Here is a 23663-nt window from a genome sequence, read left to right on the forward strand (position 1 = left end):
TACATATAAAGCTAAATGAATAAATCTACACTCTAAAATATATTTATATACATTCATATGTAGTCTATAGTGAAATTCTAAAAGGTATCATACTCCCTTCATTCCTAAATACTATAAGTCTTTCTAAAGATTTCACTAGCGACTACATACAGAGCAAAATGAATGAATCTATACTTTAAAATATGTTCATATATATCGTATGTAGTCGCTAGTAAAATCTCTAAAAAAACTTATCTATACCTAATAATAAAGAGGCTATTGCTTCCGTCGGAAAACCCACCGTGGCATTTTTATAAAAAAGCCCCTGTATTTTTTGTTATTCAACCCGTGCTCCATCATTTATCTGCAACACAAAAGGAAAAAACGATTCGCTCCAAAAATTATACCCGTACGCATCGCCTCCTCCCGTCGACCCTGGGCCACCCTGGCCTGTGCCCAGGCCGCCGCCACACCACTCGCCGCCTCGGCCGACCTCAACCGTCACCGCTGCCGATCTCAACCCACCCGCCTCCGCGGTCGTACCTCTCCCCGCTCACTGCCCCCGTTGCGGCGCTCGAGCGCATCGCGTCGACCCTGGTCCACCCTGACGTGTGCCCAGGCCGCTGCCACACCACTCGCTGCTGCGGCCGACCTCAACCACCACTGTTATCGATCTCAACCCACCCGCGTCCGCGACCATACCTCTGCCCGCTTGCTGCCCCCGTTTCGGCGCTCGAGCACAGCTTCTAGATCAAATCAACGCGACAGCTACAGTGACTCGGGATGATGCGTCTGCTCAATGCAGAACGGCGGCAGCGCGGCGGAGCGAAGTACTTGCAGATGGAGGCGGGCCTCCATGGCTCACACGGGGAACTCCGAGGTTATGGCGCGGCAACGACGACTCCTTATGGCCAGATAGAGGCGCCTAACCCTTGCTCCCCTCATCGTATCGCCTCCTCCGACAGGAACTCATCATCTGGTGAGATCCCCTCCCCATGCCTCCAACCGTGTGCCAAGCACCGGCAAGAAAATCTGATGAATGAATGTATTGAATGTAAGATTGTATTGTTGTAGAGACTGAGAATGGAACACCACCTTCAGTTTGTCATCTGATCCCACATTCTCTACCTCATGAGTGAAATAAGATAACAGTCTATTGATCAATCCACGTAGCCTCTTTGTTTTGCTTTGCTTGTCCTGCTCAATTTCTCATCATGGTGAAATTAACAATGGATGGGTTGATTTCTCAACAAAATAGGATAGGACTGACTACATTAGTTAGTTAGTTTATTATTTTAATAAATCAAAATGATTATAAAAATATTAAAAACATGTGGTTTTTTTCTTCCCGTTGCAAGGCAAGAGCCCTTTTGCTATATTTAAAAACGAAGGAAGTGTTAGGAATGGAGGGAGTACAAATGTTGGAAATACATGCATGCACGGGAACATGCAAGGAAGGTCCCACCCTTACTACCTCCTCGAGTCCTCTTTCTTTCCCTTTGCCGGCTAGCTTTCGCTTTCTTTCCTCTCTCTCTTTCCTTCTCTTCCCCTCTCTCTTTCCTTCTCTCTCTCTCTCTCTCTCTCTCTCTCTCCACAGTCTCCTTCTCTCTCTAGAGGGCCTTCGGCGAGCACAGGCATCCAGGCTAGCAGCTAGGGTTGTTGGTGCAAGCTTTGCTTTCGTCGGATCCCTTGCACATCAAGCCTCGATCGCACCTCACCTCGCCTTTCTTGACGCCCCCCAAAGCACACACAGACGCAGGGTGCCAGGTTAGTTATTAGTTCCTCTCTCGGTTGGTGGACAGACACTAGCCAGCCAGCCATCCAGCAAGAGAGAAATCACGAGATCAGGAGAGGCCGCCCAGAGCTAGAACAAGAAGAAGACGATGTCCATGGCTCATCAGGCGATGGCAGCCGGCGGCGGCGACACGAGGATGACCAAGGTGTTCGTGGGGGGCCTGGCGTGGGAGACGAGCAAGGAGGGCGTGCGCGGCCACTTCGAGCGCTTCGGCGAGATCCTCGAGGCCGTCGTCATCGCCGACAAGGGCACCGGCAGATCCAAGGGCTACGGATTCGTGAGTACCCGCCCAAACAATTCTCTCTTCCCCTCATGCATCATCGATCGATCGATCTTCAGTAGTTAATTATCTTGCTTAACTGAGTCCCGTTATAGATGATGCTATGTCCGGATGGATGCTTGGCAGGTTACGTTCAGGGAGGCGGAGGCGGCCATGAGGGCGTGCTTGGATCCGTACCCGGTGATCGACGGCCGGAGGGCCAACTGCAACCTCGCCTGCCTCGGGGTCCAGAGGTCCAAGGCGCCGCAGCCACTGCCTTATCTGCAACCATATGCTGGTAATTAATTAGTTCCAAGCCTTGATTCACTTCAAATTTACTGAATTATGCTAATTAGTTTGTGAGAACTGAGCGCCATGCACGTCTTTGTTTGATAGTCAGCCGTTGACCATGAGCAAGAAGTTAGCTAGACGTGCTTGCATGATGCAATTATATACCAGTTACTGTTTACTCAATTAGTTAGTTAATTAGATGTTTTTATTAACTTGTAATCTTCTCAACTATACTTTTTGTATGCCCCTGAGCAAGAACCTATGCTTGAGCACGTCGTGCATGCCATGCATGCATATATCAGCTACTCTTTGGTGTTTGCTAATCAATATCTGCCAACTTAATTAATCTAGCATGTCTTGAATTGTAGACGATCTTTCCCAGCCTGTGGGTGCTTGAAAACATTCTAGTTGTTGGCCTTTAGCCTAGTCTTTATTTTGCTTAGTGTTTTTCGAGTGGCTGTTGAGGAATCTGTGAGACTATGTTGCTTCATTTAGTAAAATGGGGCAGGGGGGAAACCCCTTTCATTCAAAAAAGAAAATTTGTAGACGATCAGTTACCAAATGATGCAAAGTTCTTATCGAAATTAGTACTTTAGCTGGAGATGACATGATTAAGGATGCACATCATTTTATGCATGCTTTGCGCAATTGCACAAAAACTACTGGTGTTATAGATTTGCTGGTACTAATAAAAGCTGCGTACATGCCTATAACGGTCTTGCTAATGTTTTCCCGGTCGAGATTACACACTCAAAAAGTATGTTTCTTTTGTTTAGAGTTATTCTAAGAACAAAATCCGATTTGATTCTTACATCACTCTGGAACAATCTGCAAGGAGATGCTAATTCTGTTTATTAACTTAATACCGACGTAACTATTGTCGGTTAAAGTACGTTTAACACTATTCACAATGGTAATATGAAAACAATCATTCGTTATGAAGCAATATACTTAGAACATAATTCTTGTACAAACATATACTCCCTTATTTCTTTTGCGGGAAAACATATACTTCCCTTCCTATAACTAATAAGTGATGTTTTGGACATGTCTTGAGTCCACATTGCCTACACGTATCATTTTAATTATTCAGAATGATAATTGAAAGTTGTATCTGTAGATTTTTGCCAGAAAGTATTTTAGAGTAAGATAATTTTTGGGGTCCTTATTACCGAAAAAGGCTTTCGCCCCGTTTTATAAATAAAGTAACCAACATCGACCAGTAGACATCAGTAGTCAAATCTACCCCTTAATGGTTGTGCTAATACCTAAAATATAACTTATCATAATAAAAGTAACATAGGTAGTAACATGTATGCTCGTGAAATACCAACTTGACATATTGGTGACATGACATAATATTAGCCGAGGAAAATGGTGGTGTATGTTACCATCGCCTAGCGCTTTCCAACAGAAAACGAGTCTACAAACTAAAAGTGAAGATACTAACACTATGATATTTTACATTGTGGGGTAGACTAATGTTATATGCATTACACTAGTGTTATATGCATGACATTAGTATAAGTTACTCTCCACTGCAACCAGCCTACTAGGGTGTACCGGTCAAAGGAGTATGCATATCGGAGACTTGTCAGAACCGAGGTTAGGGGAGAATTCTGACAGGCTAATCAATCATTGATGTTACAGTAGAGTAAACATGGAATTTCAGCCTAGCATCAGGGCCATGGATAACGCAAATTGGCATCAAGTTATTGAAGGAAAATAGTACCTGCACAAGACCGTTAGTAGTACTAGTAATAGTACCCGACAGATTTTCACCGGAGGTGAAAAAGGTACCCCGCGCATGCATGGCCACCAGCTAGATAGCTTTGCTGCAAAGCTGTAGAAAGCAGGCACGGTTCGTTATTCTTGGGAGCTGTTCCTTGCAGCAACATCCACCAACGTAGGAGGAGTAAATAAAGTTCGGTGCACTTTTTAACCTGCCTCTAAAACTATATATAAACATCCACTCTGTTGATCTTTGCGAGGCACGGTTTGACTATACCTTCAGCTGAGTTTGACCAATACTTAGTCTGACTGACAACGGTAACATATATATATATGGATCATGTCTGAACTTTACTAGTAATTCGAACATGGTACGTAACGAACCGGTCCTTCACACAGTACATAGCTTGAACAAGGTGCAAAAGAATGAGAAACTGCATAGCATTCGCACGTCGATCTTACTTCAGTTCATTCCAGTTAACGCCACCATGCACTGTCCGTGCAAGTACACAACAAACTTACTGGCTGTTTATTAACTTGTACCCGCACGCAGCGGTAGGCCCTGTCCATGGAGGAGGCAACATCAACACGAGGGCAATGAAAGCTGCCATTGCTGGTGGTGGTGGTGGTGGTGCCAGCTTCGTCGACCATGGCATCCAGCAAGGGATCCCCGCCGCGGCCTACAACATGTACGGGTGAGTGCACTCCATTGGTTCCCTCTCTAGATCTGCACTCTTTCTCTGTGCTTTGCTGGGGTAGCTCGAGCTTGCTAGCTGTAAAGGGCATGGTTTTTGTTAAAGGGCGGTTGCATGCTTGTTGATGGTTGGCGGTTGGGGGCCAAGGACTGCACCGTCCATCCATGCTCCATGTGCCCCTGCTTCTCCCTCCAGCTTCCATGCATGCATGTGCCCCCACAGCTCATATATCCATACAGTATTCGTACTCGCTCCCCCTCTCCCTCACCCAAAAAACAAAGTGCAACTACTCTCTTCTCTTCGTTCCTAAATACAAGTATTTTAAAAAAATTCTATTATGAGCTACTTCCTCGGTTCCTAAATATAAGTCTTTTTAGAGGTTTCACTTTTGAACTACATATGGATATATATAGTCATACTTTAAAATATAGATTCACTTATTTTGTTTCGTATGTAGACCTCTAGTAAAATCTCTTAAAAGACTTATATTTAAAAACGGAGGGAGTAGTATATAGACATACTTTAAAGTATATATATTCATTCATTTTGCTTCGTATGTAGTTCAGAGTAAAATTTGTAAAAAAACTTATTTAAAAACGGAGGGAGTATCATGCATGCACTTTTTGTGTGTGTGTGTGTGTGTATAGAGAGAGAGGCGCGGAGAGGAGGGAAGCGGATTAAGAGTAGGTTTAATACGACGTAGAGTGAGGCTGGGCATCTAATCATGTAGGTATGCGGGGTATGCATGCATGCATGCGGTGTACATGTATTAATGTGTTACAGATGCAGCTACACAACACACATACTAGTTCGTTGAGTAATCTTGCGTTGCTTCAGTACCCACACGAACGTACATGTGCAACCAGTATTACAGGCAGTAGTACAAAAGATTGTTTACTTTTCAGCTTTCAACTATCCGTTTTTTTTTCTTGTTTAGCTCTGAACTATCAACTTGGCTAGTTCTCCCCTCCTTCTCCCTTCAAACCTCCTAATCTATATCCTATCTTTTTCTTTTTTCTTTTTTGAGTTTCCAATCTATATCCTATCTAGGAGAGTATTTTTACTCTCGCTCAGCTTTTTTTTTTTTTTGTGATGCCAAAGTCATTTCTGCAAAATTCATTTTTGTTGGAAAATTCACACATGTAGTACTTTAAAAAATTTGAAATTTTATGATTCATGTAAAAAGTAACCTATTTACGTGTTTTTGCACTTCTTACAAGTACTCTTATTATTGTAATATAAATGTATACCGTACTTCATCTGCACTTATAGTTTTTCAATTAGAATTACATAGGCATCCTCCTTCTATAAACTGTCTAGGCTTAATTTATACCTTACTTCATCCAGACTTATAGTTTTTGTACTGTAGTTCTTGATAGTTTTTCTTACTTGGTTGGTCAAACTTTACAATGTCTGACTTGAGACAAAAGTTATAAGACTTGTTTTGAAAGACAGGGCATGTGATATGATAGTTTAGCTCGTTAAGTAAGCACAAACATAGTCTGTTGAGAAAAGTAAAGTGAAATTAATCAAGTGAATTAGAGTTACAAAAAAAGTAGCATATTTATGTGTTTTTTATTTTGCATGCATGCATGCAAGGATGTGTGTTGAAGTATAGGTTTTACATAACTACTCCCCCCTAACCTAAATAATTGTAGTTGGAGAGAACTAGTTTAGTTCTCCTCAACTATATATAATTATTTAGGTTGCGTCCTAAACAATAAGAATGTCCATATTGTACATCATGTTATGACGCAAGCACCCACAAAAAGTGAACAATGCACAAAAGCAAACTGTTTAAATTTTTTAAATATTGTATAGCAGCCACTTATTTTTAAGTACATGACGAATTTTGTTATATTTTAAAACTTAAATATGATACACATGTACGGGTTTTTGGACAACTTTTGAAATGCATAAAGAAAAAATTAACCCAAAACTCCAGCGCCCACCATCCATCTTACATGCACAATTACTTTTCCCAAACTATACATGCAACTAAGTAAATAATAAAAGAAAAGGGGATTTAAAAAAAAATGCAGAGAAAATATTTGTTTACCTGATTTCTTTCTTCTCAAAATCAATTGCAGGTACTCTCCATATTTCTCGGACTACGGCTACCAGCCACTGGTACGTATGCTATCCCTGAAAAACCAACTGTTTTGCTTGCTTGTCGTGAATTATTATTGTACAACATGTCTAATCATGTACATGCATGCCTCGCCCTAAATTTTTGCCAGACCTACTATCAGGCGTACGGTGGGCTGGCCGGAGGCGCACAGTACCAGGTCTTCAACGGTGGTGCCACCACAGCGCCGCCGGCGGGGCTAGCAATGGCTGATCCTACCGGGCTCTACCCCTACTGCCAATATGCCCCTTCTGTCAACGCCGCCGCTGCATACAGCATGATGCAATACCCCCAGATGTACCAGTACGCGGCGGTCGGTGCCCCGCCGGACAGCAGCCCTACTGCGGTGTCCGGCCTTCACCAGTTCATTGGCGCCGCCGCGTTTGAGCCTAGTACTGGCAACCAGGCAGGAGGTGAGACTTTCGCTTAACTAAATTCTTGTTTGATCTAGAGATTCTAGACATACGTCATTGGTGAAAAATCTAGAATATTAGTCTGAAAAATATGTTGTATGGTTTTCTCTATGCAGGTATGACACTCGCTCAGCTGACAGCTCCAGCTCTGCCGGCATCTGCACCACAGTATCAGTACAGGCTCATCTCCCCCATGCCCATTGCAACACCAGATCAGAAGAAGCCCTTAGCCTAGAAAACCATGGCTGCCTCAATTAAGTTTGCCTCTTCATGCACCTACATATCTTCTTTCTTCATTTACATGCATATGCAACCTACTAACTTGCTTCCAGTGACCACCATGGGTTGAGTGCTTCATTGGCAAGCTAACAGGACTAAAGTCCAATTTTCCATTTTGTAGTGGTCTCGTACCTAATTAAGGTCTTATATTTTTTGAAAAAATAATATTCTAAATGCATGCATGTCTCCTCAGTCCAGCAGCTCAAGCAGCTAATCTTTATGCATATATAGGTCTCAAATTAACAATTAGTCTATCTTTGGCTGATATTAATTAGTCATGTAGTTCACATTACTTAGGTGTAGCAAAGTTTTTGGTGCACCTTGCGCTCTTATGGAAGAGTGCAGGGTCAAATACTTAAGTGGTTGAGTCGCTGCTGATTTTTCATAGGCAGCCTCTGTCTCCCAGGAAAAAACTTTTTCATGGGGCTTAGCTCCATAGAAATTATGGTCATGGAGTTACGCAATGAGTTTAGTTAGTCAGGGTGTCTTTACACACGTAAATTGGAGTGCTCTTTATTTCTCTTCCTTGTCCACCGTCCACCATACCATGCATGTGTTGCATTTATATGCATCCTCTTCACCAAGTAAAGGCAGCCATGGTTAGGCCCAAGCTCAGATGAATAGTTACATATCAGAAACAATTACAAGATTATGTTTACTATTATTTGCCGTTGATCTTATTATGTAATGATTATTATGAAACACACATACTCATAGCCTCCATTCGAGAAACTTATGTGCATAAAATGCATACTTTCAGTACTTGCAACACATCGGCGTGTGAGCGCATTTCTTGATCATTTTTTTGTGTGTCACATTGCTGGTAGCCTTTTGCGAGCCAAGAGTTAGATCACACCAACAAAATATGTGATTGAAACCCCATGCACATATGCATTGATATCCATGCATACAAAATTCTCACTTTTGTTTCTCCCCAACAAGACAACACAACCTAAAAACTTATATGAAATGAGTGTAGTTTATGACCTTATATTTCATACAAAATATATTTTTAGAACTTTTGTGTACATAATTTTAGTTGATTAGCTCAAGACAGCAAAGAAAATAATCATGATAAGAAATCCAAATGATACGGATGAGATTTTGTAGTGTTGACAAACTCTACTGGAAAAAGAAAGACTATGAAGATATTTTTGGATGAGTGTTTACACTTCTTCGCATAAAAAATGTATTCAATATATTATTGACACACATATACACATGTATATTTACAACATTATAAAATGCAAAAATGTTTCTTTGCAAGTGTGGCTAATAAAACCAGACATATCACATGTTCGAGGATGGTGTGGTGTTGTCTCACCTTTGACGAATGTTGGAAATATATAACCCATTTTAAAAATTCCACCATCAAATAGTAATACATAAATGATTGGGTTTAATTTCTTACAAAAATATATTAGGAGTATATCAGATGATGCTTAGACGATATTATAAAGTTGAAGTCTCGTGAACAACCCTACAACTCTAAATTGTTATGTCTAGATATAACCCATTCTCACCTGTCCACTCTTGCTCAATGGTTAAGGAATAAATATGGATAAACAGGAGAAAATTAATCATCCATACTTTAATAACCCGGTGTTTAAGACTAAAATGATTTATATTAAACTATTTTATTTGTTCATAACTCACATGACTATAATTGAACTAGTTTTTTGTTTGGTTGATACATTAAATTAATCTTAAATTTTATAATGTCTCTATAAACGTTAACCACACAACCGGTACTACAAGCACCCAATAGTTTCTTTTTTTTACAAATTAAAGCAACTATTCTTGCGAACACACCAATGATAAAGTAGTAACATTTCTTAATTTTTTATCTCCTAGTTTGAGAAGTTTTGTTGAAATGAGTTTTTATTAAAATATAAAGAAAATTGATCTAATATTATATGAAATTTACAACAATTTATGGTAATGTATGCCACTAAAATATATATGTTTTAGTTCCATAAGTATCGTAGATGTTCTAAATGTACTTAGTATATCCCATATTCCGAAAGAATTTGTACCTACAAGAGTCAAAGAATATCCCAATAGAACTCTCTAGTTAGAAGAGAATTGTGTGGCTTAGTTTTAAACTAGTAGGATATAATATAGTGCATGAGGTGTCAACAAATGTCTCCCCAATGTGCATTATTCCCATTGAAGAAATGATGGTAGAAAGCATCACATTCTCGAAAAAGGAGGGCAAGTATGTTTGTAAGAGAGATGGAGTTTCCATGTGTCCTTTGGGCGATAATATTATATCCCGTGTTTTAGTATGATCACTAATAACTGCTCTTTCCACGCATTTGGATGCTTCTCAATTTGAGGAAAATTTGTAAAATAAAAACATCTTTGGTATTAGTTTGATGTAAAATCGTTTCTTACTAATTGTATCATTTTTCATCTCATGGAGATAAAAAAATATTTTTCTATCTATATGCGTGAAAAAATACATCATTTTTTTCTACAAAAGGTAGCCAACACCATTAGAAAACATGGATAATGTGCAGCCCCACGTCACTTCTGTAAACAAAACTTGATGGGTCATGTCAACTAGCGCGTGTCATTGTTTATCTGATAGAAAGAAAAGCCAAGAGGGACTCTCCTATGAAAACAACAAGACCAGAAACATGGTTCTTCCCTCTAATCTTCTAGATCCCCAAAAATAATGCCCACTTCAGTGTTGCATTGTCGGGGATATCATGTCTTAGTTTATCATCACCGTTTATGATTTCTCACCTTTTTTCTTTCAAGATCTTCTCTCATGCATGGAACTTACAAAATATTCCAACTAACCGTTGTCCTCATCATCAAAATAGAAAACCCCGAAAAAAGCACAATCTTTCATGAAATCGACGAAAGACAAACCGTACAATAAGAGGCTTGGGATAGAGAACAGCCTGTGAGACACAATGATAATTGCACTACAAAGGCCGTTTCTCCAATCGATGTCATCGACGATGTGGAGTCTCGACAACGTGGAGCAGTAGTGTCTCGGCGACAGATGTATGATGATGAACACACGTAGGGAGGTGGTGTTGCCTGGCATCGGGTGATGTCGACAGGTCAGTACCTGCGCCGAAGATGGATCGATAAAAGATGCTGGCGGTGGATTCTCAGAATGCGTCGGACCGGTGTGTTCCTGAGAACTGGTAAGAGGCTTGGTTGGGGTCTACGGTTTTAGATCTTAGGCTTTCGTGCAAGGTCTGTTTTGTATTCGGGTAGGACATTCGGTACGCCTTCATCAAGGAGTTAGGAGTAGCAACAAATATTGTCAAGATGATGACTTCAGACTTACTGAAATATTATTTTATAAGACCTTTATGAATAATTAATAAAATAACTACATATATTCTCCAAATGCAGGGGCTTGGGGTCGTCCTCCTTTTCAAACAAAATCTCATCGAGAAAAATAGATGATCACTTACAACAAATGTTTGAGGATGTTGCCTCCTAGGATTTCCACTACTCATGGATTTAGGTGGATGGAAGATGAACCAGTCGAGTGGGATCATCAAACGACTCGCCCTTGCGGGTTGATCTTAAGATGACTGGGTCGGGCACATACATGTCCACCTAAGAGCATCTCTCTCTCGAAATAGGCTTTCGCCCCGCTATATATATATAGCAACCACATGATACAACATGAAATCACTGATGGGTCAAAACAACACATCCACGCCCAAAAAGAAAAGAAAGAGAAAATAATGCCAACATCACGGCTTAACGAAAACAATAATGACCCGCAACCGCTGCGTCTCCTCCGGAACATTCCCACCACGATCGAAGCATCTTGATCCATCGCGTACCAAGCAGCACCTTCACGAAGGATAATGACGACGACGACACTGCTGCCCGGACATGTACTAGGGTTTCCCCCGGTACGCTCTGAGGCATGGGGAGGAGGCACACCCGACACCCTTTAGGAAGGAAGGGTGACACTCTCAAGCGTCACCATGTCGGTGTCAAAAGACAAGGATTTCTCCCGACCCCCAAGCCACCACCCCCGAACAATCAGAGACGCACCACTAAGCATGCCATCCACCAACAAACGCCACCTCGGTCTGGCAATCATCATCATCGTCTCACCATGGTCAACGTAGCAAGGCCGGTCAGTCTGAGGCGAACCACCCGAAGACACGATCTGACAGGGGGACAACCACACAGGAGGGGACTACCTCCATCGTCCAAGACGGTCGCCGTCCGGACACGACGACGAGAGCACACCGAACCATTGGAACCAAAGAGCAGCAGCAGCGCAGCCACCGCCGCCATCGGCATCCTCCACCGCCATCGGCGGGTGCCGACCAGACACAGCAGCCAGGACACACCAGCCAAGAAGGCCCGGCCGAGCGCCGGCCAAGTCCCGGGGCTCGTAAAGTCCCCGATGTCGTGTTGCTGCACGTAGGCCGCCATCGCAGCTACCCTCATGCAGCCCAAAAGCTAAGTCGGGCATGGACAAGCTCGTGAAGCTCCCATCATCACGCTGCAGCGGTGCGATGTCAACGCTGTCATCCCCGCCGCGAGCCGCGCCGCAAACCAACCAGAGGCGACGAGGCAGGCCCGACCAGACCCAGATCGGGCTCGGGGGGTCCAGATCTGGGCCTGAAGGGCCGGATCGCTGCCACTGCTACCCAGCCACCAACGGCAGCACCACCGCCACCGAGACCATACACGCCGCACCAGGGGGAGCCCTGTTACGGCAACAAAAGTCCTTCCCCGGCAACGCCAGGAATTCTTCTTGCTACTTCTCTTGCTTGCGTCGGTTTTTTCCCTTGAAGAGGAAAGGGTGATGCAGCACAGGAGCAGTAAGTATTTCCCTCAGTTTGAGAACAAAGGTATCAATCCAGTAGGAGAATCTCGTCAAGTCCAGAGTACCTGTGCAAACACAAAAGAGCTTGCACCCAACGCTATAAAGGGGTTGTCAATCCCTTCAAGATTGATTGCAAAGTGAGATCTGAAGGCGAAAAGTGCAACGAAGAAAAAGTGTAAGGCTGAAAATATGGTGTGGAGTAGACCCGGGGGCCATAGTGTTCACTAGAGGCTTCTCTCAAAATAGCAGATATCACGGTGGGTGAACAAATTATTGTCGAGCAATTGATAGAACCGCGCAAAGTCATGACGATATCTAAGGCAATGATCATATATATAGGCATCACCTCCGAGACAAGTAAACCGATGCTTTCCGCATCTACTACTATTACTCCACACATCGACCGCCATCCAACATGCATCTAGTGTATTGAGTTCATGACGAACAGAGTAACGCCTTAAGCAAGATGACATGATGTAGAGGGATAAACTCAAACCAATGATGAAAACCCCATATTTTTACCCTTGATGGCAACAACACGATGCATGCCTCGCTACCCCTTCTGTCACTGGATGAGGTCACCGCACGGTATGAACCCAAAACCAAGCACTTCTCCCATTGCAAGAAGCATAGATCTAGTTGGCCAAACAAAACCCACAACACGAAGAGAATTACAAGGATATGAAATCATGCATAAGAGAGATCAGAAGAAACTCAAATAAGATTCATGGATAATCTAATCATAAATCCACAATTCATCGGATCTCGACAAACACACCGCAAAAAAAGATTACATCGGATAGATCTCCATGAAGATCATGGAGAACTTTGTATTGAAGATCCAAGAGAGAGAAGAAGCCGTCTAGTTACTAGCTATGGACCCGTAGGTCTATGGTGAACTACTCACGCATCATCGGAGAGGTCATGGTGTTGATGAAGAAGCCCTCCGTATCTGAATCCCCCCTCCGGCAGGGCACGAGAACGTGCCCCAGATGGGATCTTGCGCATACAGAAGCTTGCGGCGGCGGAAAAGTACTTTCGATGATATCCTGATTTTTATGGGATTTTAGGGAATATATAGGCGCAAAACCTAGGGCAGAGGAGGCTCAGGGAGTGCTGCGGCAACAAAAGTCCTTCCATGGCGCTTAGGAATTCTTCTTATTACTTCTCTGGTTTGCGTCGGTTTTTCCCTTGAAGAGGAAAGGGTGATGCAGCACAGGAGCAGTAAGTATTTCCCTCAGTTTGAGAACCAAGGTATCGATCGAGAAGGAGGGCCTCGTCAAGTCCAAAGTATGCGCCATAGGAAGAAAATCAAAGAGAAAAAGAAAAGAAAAGAGGAGGTGCGAAAAAGGGGAAGGACTCCACCTTCCAAACCTAGTTGGATTCGGTTTGGAAGGGGAGGACTCCCCCCCTTGGCTCGGCCGACCCCCTTGGGGCTCCTTGAGCCTCAAGGCAAGCCCCCCCCTCTCCCACCTATATATACGGAGGTTTTAGGGCTGATTTGAAAAAAAACTTTGCCACGGCAGCCCGACCACATACCTCCATGGTTTTTCCTCTCGTTCGCGTTTCTGCGGAGCTCGGGTGGAGCCCTACTGAGAATAGATCACCACCAACCTCCGGAGCGCCGTCACGCTGCCGGAGAACTCATCTACCTCTCCGTCTCTCTTGCTGGATCAAGAAGGCCGAGATCATCGTCGAGCTGTACGTGTGCTGAACGTGGAGGTGTCGTCCGTTCGGCACTAGATCGTGGACGGATCGCAGGACGGTTCGCGGGGCGGATCGAGGGACGTGAGGACGTTCCACTACATCAACCGCGTTTCTTAACGCTTATGTTGTGCGATCTACAAGGGTACGTAGATCAGAAATCCCCTCTCGTAGATGGACATCACCATGATAGGTCTTCGTGCGCGTAGGAAATTTTTTGTTTCCCATGCGACGTTCCCCAACAGTGGCATCATGAGCTAGGTTCATGCGTAGATGTCTTCTCGAGTAGAACACAAAAGTTTTTGTGGGCGGTGATGTGCGTTTTGCTGCCCTCCTTAGTATTTTCTTGATTCCGCGGTATTGTTGGATTGAAGTGGCTTGGACCGACATTACTCGTACGCTTACGAGAGACTGGTTTCATCGCTACGAGTAACCCCGTTGCTCAAAGATGACTGGCAAGTGTCAGTTTCTCCAACTTTAGTTGAATCGGATTTGACCGAGGACGTCCTTGTATAAGGTTAAATAGCAATTCATATATCTCCATTGTGGTGTTTGCGTAAGTAAGATGCGATCCTACTAGATACCCATGGTCACCACGTAAAACATGCAACAACAAAATTAGAGGACGTCCAACTTGTTTTTGCAGGGTATGCTTGTGATGTGATATGACCAACGATGTGATGTGATATATTGGATGTATGAGATGATCATGTTGTAATAGATAATATCGACTTGCACGTCGATGGTACGGCAACCGGCAGGAGCCATAGGGTTGTCTTTAAACTAACGTTTGTGCTTGCAGATGCGTTTACTATTTTGCTAGGATGTAGCTTTAGTAGTAATAGCATGAGTAGCACGACAACCCCGATGGCGACACGTTGATGGAGATCATGTTGTGGCACCGGTGACAAGAAGATCGTGCCGGTGCTCTGGTGATGGAGATCAAGGAGCACGTGATGATGGCCATATCATGTCACTTATGAATTGCATGTGATGTTAATCCTTTTATGCACCTTATTTTGCTTAGAACGACGGTAGCGTTATGAGGTGATCTCTCACTAAAATTTCAAGACGAAATTGTGTTCTCCCCGAGTGTGCACCGTTGCTACAGTTCGTCGTTTCGAGACACCACGTAATGATCGGGTGTGATAGACTCAACGTTCACATACAACGGGTGCAAAATAGTTGCGCACGCGGAACACTCGGGTTAAGCTTGACGAGCCTAGCATGTGCAGACATGGCCTCGGAACACATGAGACCGAAAGGTCGATCATGAATCATATAGATGATATGATTAGCATAGGGATGCTTACCACTGAAACTATACTCAACTCACGTGATGATCGGACTTGAGCTAGTGTAAGTGGGTCATGAACCACTCAAATGACTAGAGAGATGTACTTTTTGAGTGGGAGTTTAGCAAGTAATTTGATTAAGTTAAACTCTAATTATCTTGAACATAGTCTAAGTCCACTTTGAATATATTTGTGTTCTAGATCATGGCTCACGCGACAGTCACCCTGAATTTTAATACGTTCCTAGAGACAGCTAAGTTGAAAGATGATGGAAGCAACTTTGTAGACTGAGCTCGTAATCTTAAGTTAATCTGACAAGCTGGGAAGAAGGATTATGTCCTTAATGCTGCGCTAGGAGATGAACCACCCGCTACGGCTGACTAGGACGTTAAGAACGCTTGGTTAACACGTAAGGAGGACTACTCAGTAGTTCAATGTGCAGTCTTGTATGGCTTAGAACCGGGACTTCAACGTCGCTTTGAGCGTCATGGAGCATATGAGATGTTCCAGGAGTTGAAGTTCATCTTTCAGAAGAACGCCCGGATCGAGAGGTATGAGACCTCCGATAAATTCTATGCTTGCAAGATGGAGGAGAATTCGTCTGTTAGTGAACATGTGCTCAAAATGTCTGGGTACTCAAACCGTCTAGCTGAGCTGGGGATTGAACTCCCGCAAGAGGCTATCACTGACAGAATCCTTCAATCACTGCCGCTAAGCTATAAGGGCTTTGTGTTGAACTACAACATGCAAGGGATGAACAAGTCACCCGGCGAGTTGTTTGCGATGCTGAAAGTCGCAGAGTCTGAACTCCGTAAAGAGCATCAAGTGTTGATGGTGAATAAGACCACTAGTTTCAAGAGAAACGGCAAAGGCAAGAAGGGTAATTCAAAGAAGAGCGGCAAGCCTGTTGCCAATCCGACGAAGAAACCCAAAGTTGGACCTAAGCCTGAAACAGAGTGCTACTATTGCAAGGGTATGGGTCACTGGAAGCGCAACTGCCCTAAGTATCTGGCTGATAAGAAGGTGGCCAAAGAAAAATCAGGTATATTTGATATACATGTTATTGATGTGTACTTAACCGGCTCTCGTAGTAGTGCCTGGGTATTCGATACCGGTTATGTTGCTCATATTTGCAACTCGAAACAGAAACTGCGGAATAGACGAAGCCTGGCGAAAGATGAAGTGACGATGCGCGTAGGAAATGGTTCCAAGGTTGATGCAATCACCGTCGGCACAGTTTCACTTCAGTTACCATCAGGATTAGTTATGAACTTGAATAATTGTTATTTAGTGCGTGCGTTGAGCATGAACATTATATCTGGATCTTGTTTATTGCGAGACGGTTACTCTTTTAAGTCAGAGAATAATGGTTGTTCTATTTCTATGAGTAACATCTTTTATGGTCATGCACCCAATGTGAGAGGATTGTTCATATTGAATCTTGATAGTGATACACATATACATAACACTGAGACCAAAAGAGTTAGAGTTAACAATGATAGCGCCATATTTTTGTGGCACTGCCGCTTAGGTCATATTGGTGTAAAACGCATGAAGAAACTCCATGCCGATGGACTTTTGGAGTCACTTGAATTTGATTCACTTGACACGTGCGAACCATGCCTCATGGGCAAGATGACTAAAACTCCGTTCTCCGTAACAATGGAGCGTGCCAGTGACTTGTTGGAAATCATACATACCGATGTGTGCGGTCCGATGAGCGTAGAGGCACGCGGCGGATATCGTTATTTTCTCACCTTCACTGAGGATTTGAGTAGATATGGTTATGTCTACTTAATGAAGCACAAGTCTGAAACATTTGAAAAGTTCAAGCAATTTCAGAGTGAAGTTGAAAATCATCGTAACAACAAGATCAAGTTCCTACGGTCTGATCGTGGGGGTGAATATCTGAGTTTCGAGTTTGGTGCTCACTTAAGACAATGTGGAATTGTCTCACAGTTGACACCGCCTGGAACACCACAGCGTAATGGTGTGTCCGAACGTCGTAATCATACTTTATTAGAGATGGTGCGATCTATGATGTCTCTTACCGATTTGCCGTTATCGTTTTGGGGTTATGCATTAGACACAGCTGCATTCACTTTAAATAGGGCACCATCAAAATCCGTTGAGACGACACCATACGAACTGTGGTATGGCAAAAGGCCAAAGTTGTCGTTTCTTAAAGTTTGGGGACGTGATGCTTATGTCAAAAAGCTTCAGCCTGAAAAGCTGGAACCCAAAGCGGAAAAGTGCATCTTCATAGGTTACCCAAAAGAGACAGTTGGGTACACCTTCTATCTCAAATCCAAGGGCAAAGTGTTTGTTGCTAAAAACGGAGCTTTTCTCGAGAAGGAGTTTCTCTCGAGAGAATTGAGTGGGAGGAAGATAGAACTTGATGAGGTTGTCGAACCTCTCATCCCTCTGGATGGTGGCGCAGGTCAAGGGGAAACCCCTGTCATTGCAACGCCGATTGAGGAGGAAGTTAATGATGATGATCATGAAACTCCGGTTCAAGTTCCTATCGAACCACGCAGGTCAACGAGACCACGTGCTGCTCCAGAGTGGTACGGTAATCCCGTTTTGTCAATCATGTTGTTAGACAACAATGAACCTGCAAATTATGAAGAAGCAATGGTGGGCCCAGATTCCAACAAATGGCTAGAGGCCATGAAGTCCGAGATAGGATCCATGTATGAAAACAAAGCGTGGACTTTGGAAGTACTACCTGAGGGTCGCAAGGCTATTCAGAACAAATGGATCTTTAAGAAGAAGACGGACGCTGACGGCAATGTGACCATTTATAAAGCTCAACTTGTGGCAAAGGGTTTTTCACAAGTTCAAGGAGTTGATTACGATGAGACATTCTCACGTGTAGCGATGCTTAAGTCCGTCAGAATTATGTTAGCAATAGCTGCATTTTTCGATTATGAAATCTGGCAGATGGATGTCAAAACGGCGTTCCTTAACGGTTTCCTTAAGGAAGAGTTGTATATGATGCAACCCGAAGGTTTTGTCGATCCTAAGAATGCTAACAAGGTGTGCAAGCTCCAGCGATCCATTTATGGACTGGTGCAAGCATCTCGGAGTTGGAACAAACATTTTGATGAGGTGATCAAAGCATTTGGGTTTATACAAGTGGTTGGAGAATCTTGTATTTACAAGAAAGTGAGTGGGAGCTTTGTGGCGTTTCTAATATTATATGTGGATGACATATTGCTGATTGGAAACAACATAGAGTTTTTGGAGAGCATAAAGGATTACTTGAATAAAAGTTTCTCTATGAAGGACCTAGGAGAAGCTGCTTACATTCTAGGCATTAAGATCTCAGGGATAGATCAAAACGCCTGATAGGACTTTCACAAAGCACATACCTTGATAAAGTTTTGAAGAGGTTCAAAATGGAACAGTCCAAGAAAGGGTTCTTGCTAGTTTTACAAGGTACGAGATTGAGTAAGACTCAGTGCCCAGCAACTGATGAGGATAGAGAGCATATGAGCACCGTCCCCTATGCTTCAGCCATAGGTTCTATCATGTATGCAATGCTGTGCACTAGACCAGACGTTAGCCTGGCCATAAGTATGGCAGGCAGGTTCCAGAGTAATCCAGGAGTGGATCACTGGACGGCGGTCAAGAATATCCTGAAGTACCTGAAAAGGACTAAGGAGATGTTTCTCGTGTATGGAGGTGACGAAGAGCTCGCCGTAAAGGGTTACGTCGATGCAAGCTTTGACACAGATCCGGACGACTCTAAGTCGCAGACCGGATACGTATTTATTCTTAATGGGGGTGCGGTAAGCTGGTGCAGTTCCAAGCAAAGCGTCGTAGCAGATTCTACATGTGAAGCGGAGTACATGGCTGCCTCGAAGGTGGCTAAGGAGGGTGTCTGGATGAAGCAGTTCATAACGGATCTTGGAGTGGTGCCAAGCGCACTGAATCCAATAACCTTGTTCTATGACAACACGGGTGTCATTGCCTTAGCAAAGGAACCACGGTTTCACAAGAAGACCAGACACATCAAACGTCGCTTCAACCTCATCCGCGACTACGTCGAAGGGGAGGACGTAAATATATGCAAAGTGCACACGGATCTAAATGTAGCAGACCCGCTGACTAAACCTCTTCCACGGGAAAGCATGATCAACACCAGAACTGTATGGGTGTTAGATTTATTACAATGTAATTCGCATGATGATGTGAGGGCTAGATTATTGACTCTAGTGCAAGTGGGAGACTGTTGGAATTATGCCCTAGCGGCAATAATAAATATAGTTATTATTATAATTCCTGTATCAAGATAATCCATGCTATAATTGTATTGAATGAAGACTTATATACATGTGTGGATACATAGACAAAACACTGTCCCTAGCAAGCCTCTAGTTGGCTAGCCAGTTGATCAAAGATAGTCAGGGTCTTCTGATTATGAACAAGGTGTTGTTGCTTGATAACTGGATCACGTCATTAGGAGAATCACGTGATGGACTAGACCCAAATTAATAGACGTAGCATGTTGATCGTGTCATTTTGTTGCTACTGTTTTCTGCGTGTCAAGTATTTGTTCCTATGACCATGAGATCATATAACTCACTGACACCGGAGGAATGCTTTCTGTGTATCAAACGTCGTAACGTAACTGAGTGACTATAAAGATGCTCTACAGGTATTTCCGAAGGTGTTCGTTGAGTTAGTATGGATCGAGACTCGGATTTGTCACTCCGTGTGACGGAGAGGTATCTCGGGGCCCACTCGGTAATACAACATCACACACAAGCCTTGCAAGCAATGTGACTTAGTGTAAGTTGCGGGATCTTGTATTACGGAACGAGTAAAGAGACTTGCCGGTAAACGAGATTGAAATAGGTATGCGGATACTGACGATCGAATCTCGGGCAAGTAACATACCGAAGGACAAAGGGAATGACATACGGGATTATATGAATCCTTGCCACTGAGGTTCAAACGATAAGATCTTCGTAGAATATGTGGGATCCAATATGGGCATCCAGGTCCCGCTATTGGATATTGACCGAGGAGTCACTCGGGTCATGTCTGCATAGTTCTCGAACCCGCAGGGTCTACACACTTAAGGTTCGACGTTGTTTTATGCGTATTTGAGTTATATGGTTGGTTACCGAATGTTGTTTGGAGTCCCGGATGAGATCACGGACGTCACGAGGGTTTCCGGAATGGTCCGGAAATGAAGATTGATATATAGGATGACCTCATTTGATTACCGGAAGGTTTTCGGAGTTACCGGGAATGTACCGGGAATGACGAATGGGTTCCGGGTGTTCACCGGGGGGGGGGGGGGGGCAACCCACCCCGGGGAATCCCATAGGCCTTAGGGGTGGCGCACTAGCCCTTGGTGGGCTGGTGGGACAGCCCAAGAAGGCCCTATGCGCCATAGGAAGAAAATCAAAGAGAAAAAAAGAGGAGGTGGGAAAAAGGGGAAGGACTCCACCTTCCAAACCTAGTTGGATTCGGTTTGGAAGGGGAGGACTCCCCCCCTTGGCTCGGCCGACCCCCTTGGGGATCCTTGAGCCTCAAGGCAAGGCCCCCCTCTCCCACCTATATATACGGAGGTTTTATGGCTGATTTGAAAAAAAACTTTGCCACAGCAGCCCGACCACATACCTCCACGGTTTTTCCTCTAGATCGCGTTTCTGCGGAGCTCGGGTGGAGCCCTGCTGAGATTAGATCACCACCAACCTCCAGAGCGCCGTCACGCTGCCGGAGAACTCATCTACCTCTCCGTCTCTCTTGCTGGATCAAGAAGGCCGAGATCATCGTCGAGCTGTACGTGTGCTGAACGCGGAGGTGCCGTCCGTTCGGCACTAGATCGTGGGACGGATCGCAGGACGGTTCGCGGGGCGGATTGAGGGACGTGAGGACGTTCCACTACATCAACCGCGTTTCTTAACGCTTCTGCTGTGCGATCTACAAGGGTACGTAGATCAGAAATCCCCTCTCGTAGATGGACATTACCATGATAGGTCTTCGTGCGCGTAGGAAAATTTTTGTTTCCCATGCGACGTTCCCCAACAGTGTTCACTAGAGGCTTCTCTCAAAATAGCAAATATCACGGTGGGTGAACAAATTACTGTCGAGCAATTAATAGAACCACGCAAAGTCATGACGATATCTAAGGCAATGATCATACATATAGCATCACGTCCGAGACAAGTAGACCGATACTTTCTACATCTACTACTATTACTCCACACATCGACCGCTATCCAGCATGCATCTAGTGTATTGAGTTCATGACGAACAGAGTAACGCCTTAAGCAAGATGACATGATGTAGAGGGATAATCTCAAACCAATGATGAAAACCCCTTCTTTTTACCCTTGAAGGCAACAACACGATGCGTGCCTCGCTACCCCTCATTTCACTGGGTGAGGTCACCGCACGATATGAACCCAAAACCAAGCACTTCTCCCATTGCAAGAATCATAGATCTAGTTGGCCAAACAAAACCCACAACTCGAAGAGAATTACAAGGATATGAAATCATGCATAAGAGAGATCAGAAGAAACTCAAATAAGATTCATAGATAATCTGATCATAAATCCACAATTCATCGGATCTCGACAAACACACCACAAAAGAAGATTACATCGGATAGATCTCCAGGAAGATCATGGAGAACTTTGTATTGAAGATCCAAGAGAGAGAAGAAGCCATCTAGTTACTACCTATGGACCCGTAGGTCTATGGTGAACTACTCACGCATCATCGGAGAGGTCCTGTTGTTGATGGAGAAGCCCTCCGTGTCCGAATCCCCCCTCCGGCAGGGCACCAGAACGTGCCCCAGATGGGATCTTGCGGAGACAGAAGCTTGCGGCGGCGGAAAAGTGATTGCGATGATCTCCTGGTTTTTTGGGATTTTTAGGGAATTTATAGGCGCAACCCCTAGGTTGAGGGGGCGCTCAGGGGGCCCACAAGCCTGGATGGCGCGGCCTCCCCCTGGCCACGGGGTGGGGGTTTGTGGGGCCCCTGAGGCTCCCCTGCCTTGGCTCCCAAGCTTCCCGATCTTCTTTGGTTCTAGAAAAAATCTTTTCGGGGATTTTCTTCCGTTTGGACTCCGTTTCAAAATCTCCTCTGAAGGGGGTCAAAAACATGGAAAAAAACAGGAACTGCCAGTTGGCCCTGAGTTAATAGATTAGTCCCAAAAAATATATAAAAGGCATGCAAAACATCCAAAGTTTGACAAGATAATAGCATGAAACCATAAAAAATTATAGATACGTTGGAGACGTATCAAGCATCCCCAAGCTTAACTCCTACTCGTCCTCGAGTAGGGAAGTGATAAAGAATGAATTTTTGATGTGGAATGCTACCTAGCATAGTTGTCCTTTGCAACTTCTTTCACGTGGCATGAATGTTCAGATCCGTAAGATTCAAAAAAATAGTTTGCTATTGACATGAAAACAGTAATACTTCAAGCAAACTAGCAAAGTAATCATGAACTTTCAAAATAACAAGGCCAAAGAAAGTTATCCCAACAAAATCATATAGTCTGGCTATGCTCCATCATCCTCACACAACTAATGTAAATCATGCACAACCCCGGTATTGGCCAAGTAATTGTTTTCGCACTCTTACTTTCTCAAACTTTTTATAACTATCACGCAATACATGAGCGCGAGCCATGGATATAGCACTATAGGTGGAATAGAGTGTGGTGGTCGTTGTGAGACAAAAAGAAGGAGATGGTCACACCGACTCGACGTATCAATAGGCTATGGAGATGGCCATTAATAGATATCAATGTGAATGAGTAGGGATTGCCATACAAAGGATGCACTAGAGCAATAAGTATGTGAAAGCTCAAAAGGAAAACTAGTGGGTGTGCATCCAACTTGCTTGCTCACGAAGACCTAGGGAAATTTTGAGGAAGCCCATCATTGGAATATACATGCCAAGTTATATAATGAAGATTCCCACTAGCATATGGTAGTGACAAAGCAAGAAGCTCTCAATCATGAAGAACACAATGCTATCATGAAGCACAAGTGTGGAAAAAGATAGTAGCATTGTCCCTTCTCTCTTTTTCTGGGCTCTTAGGCCTCTCTTTTTTGGGGCTCTTTGGCCTTTTTTTTATTTCCTCACATGGGACAATGCTCTAATAATGATGATCATCACACTTGTATTTACTCATAGCTCAAAGATCACAATGATGATGACTCCATAGGAAATGCCTCCGGCAGTGTACCGGGATGTGCAACGATCTAGCATGGCGTATGACGTTGAAAACATCTC

At 43.8% G+C, this 23663-nt stretch overlaps 1 protein-coding gene across 1 annotated transcript; it reads left to right on the forward strand.

The window, feature by feature from the left end:
• The first annotated feature begins 1519 nt into the window (after positions 1-1519).
• Positions 1520-8367, forward strand: LOC123445570 (RNA-binding protein 24-B-like). The gene is made up of 6 exons (XM_045122569.1): positions 1520-2051; positions 2181-2331; positions 4609-4750; positions 6841-6880; positions 6991-7291; positions 7408-8367. Exons 1-6 carry the CDS (start codon positions 1863-1865, stop codon positions 7524-7526), a joined length of 942 nt encoding a protein of 313 aa, XP_044978504.1. The 5' UTR covers positions 1520-1862; the 3' UTR covers positions 7527-8367.
• The last annotated feature ends 15296 nt before the right edge of the window (positions 8368-23663 follow it).

This window comes from Hordeum vulgare, chromosome 3H (genome assembly GCF_904849725.1).
Source record: "Hordeum vulgare subsp. vulgare chromosome 3H, MorexV3_pseudomolecules_assembly, whole genome shotgun sequence".
Taxonomy (NCBI): domain Eukaryota; kingdom Viridiplantae; phylum Streptophyta; class Magnoliopsida; order Poales; family Poaceae; genus Hordeum; species Hordeum vulgare.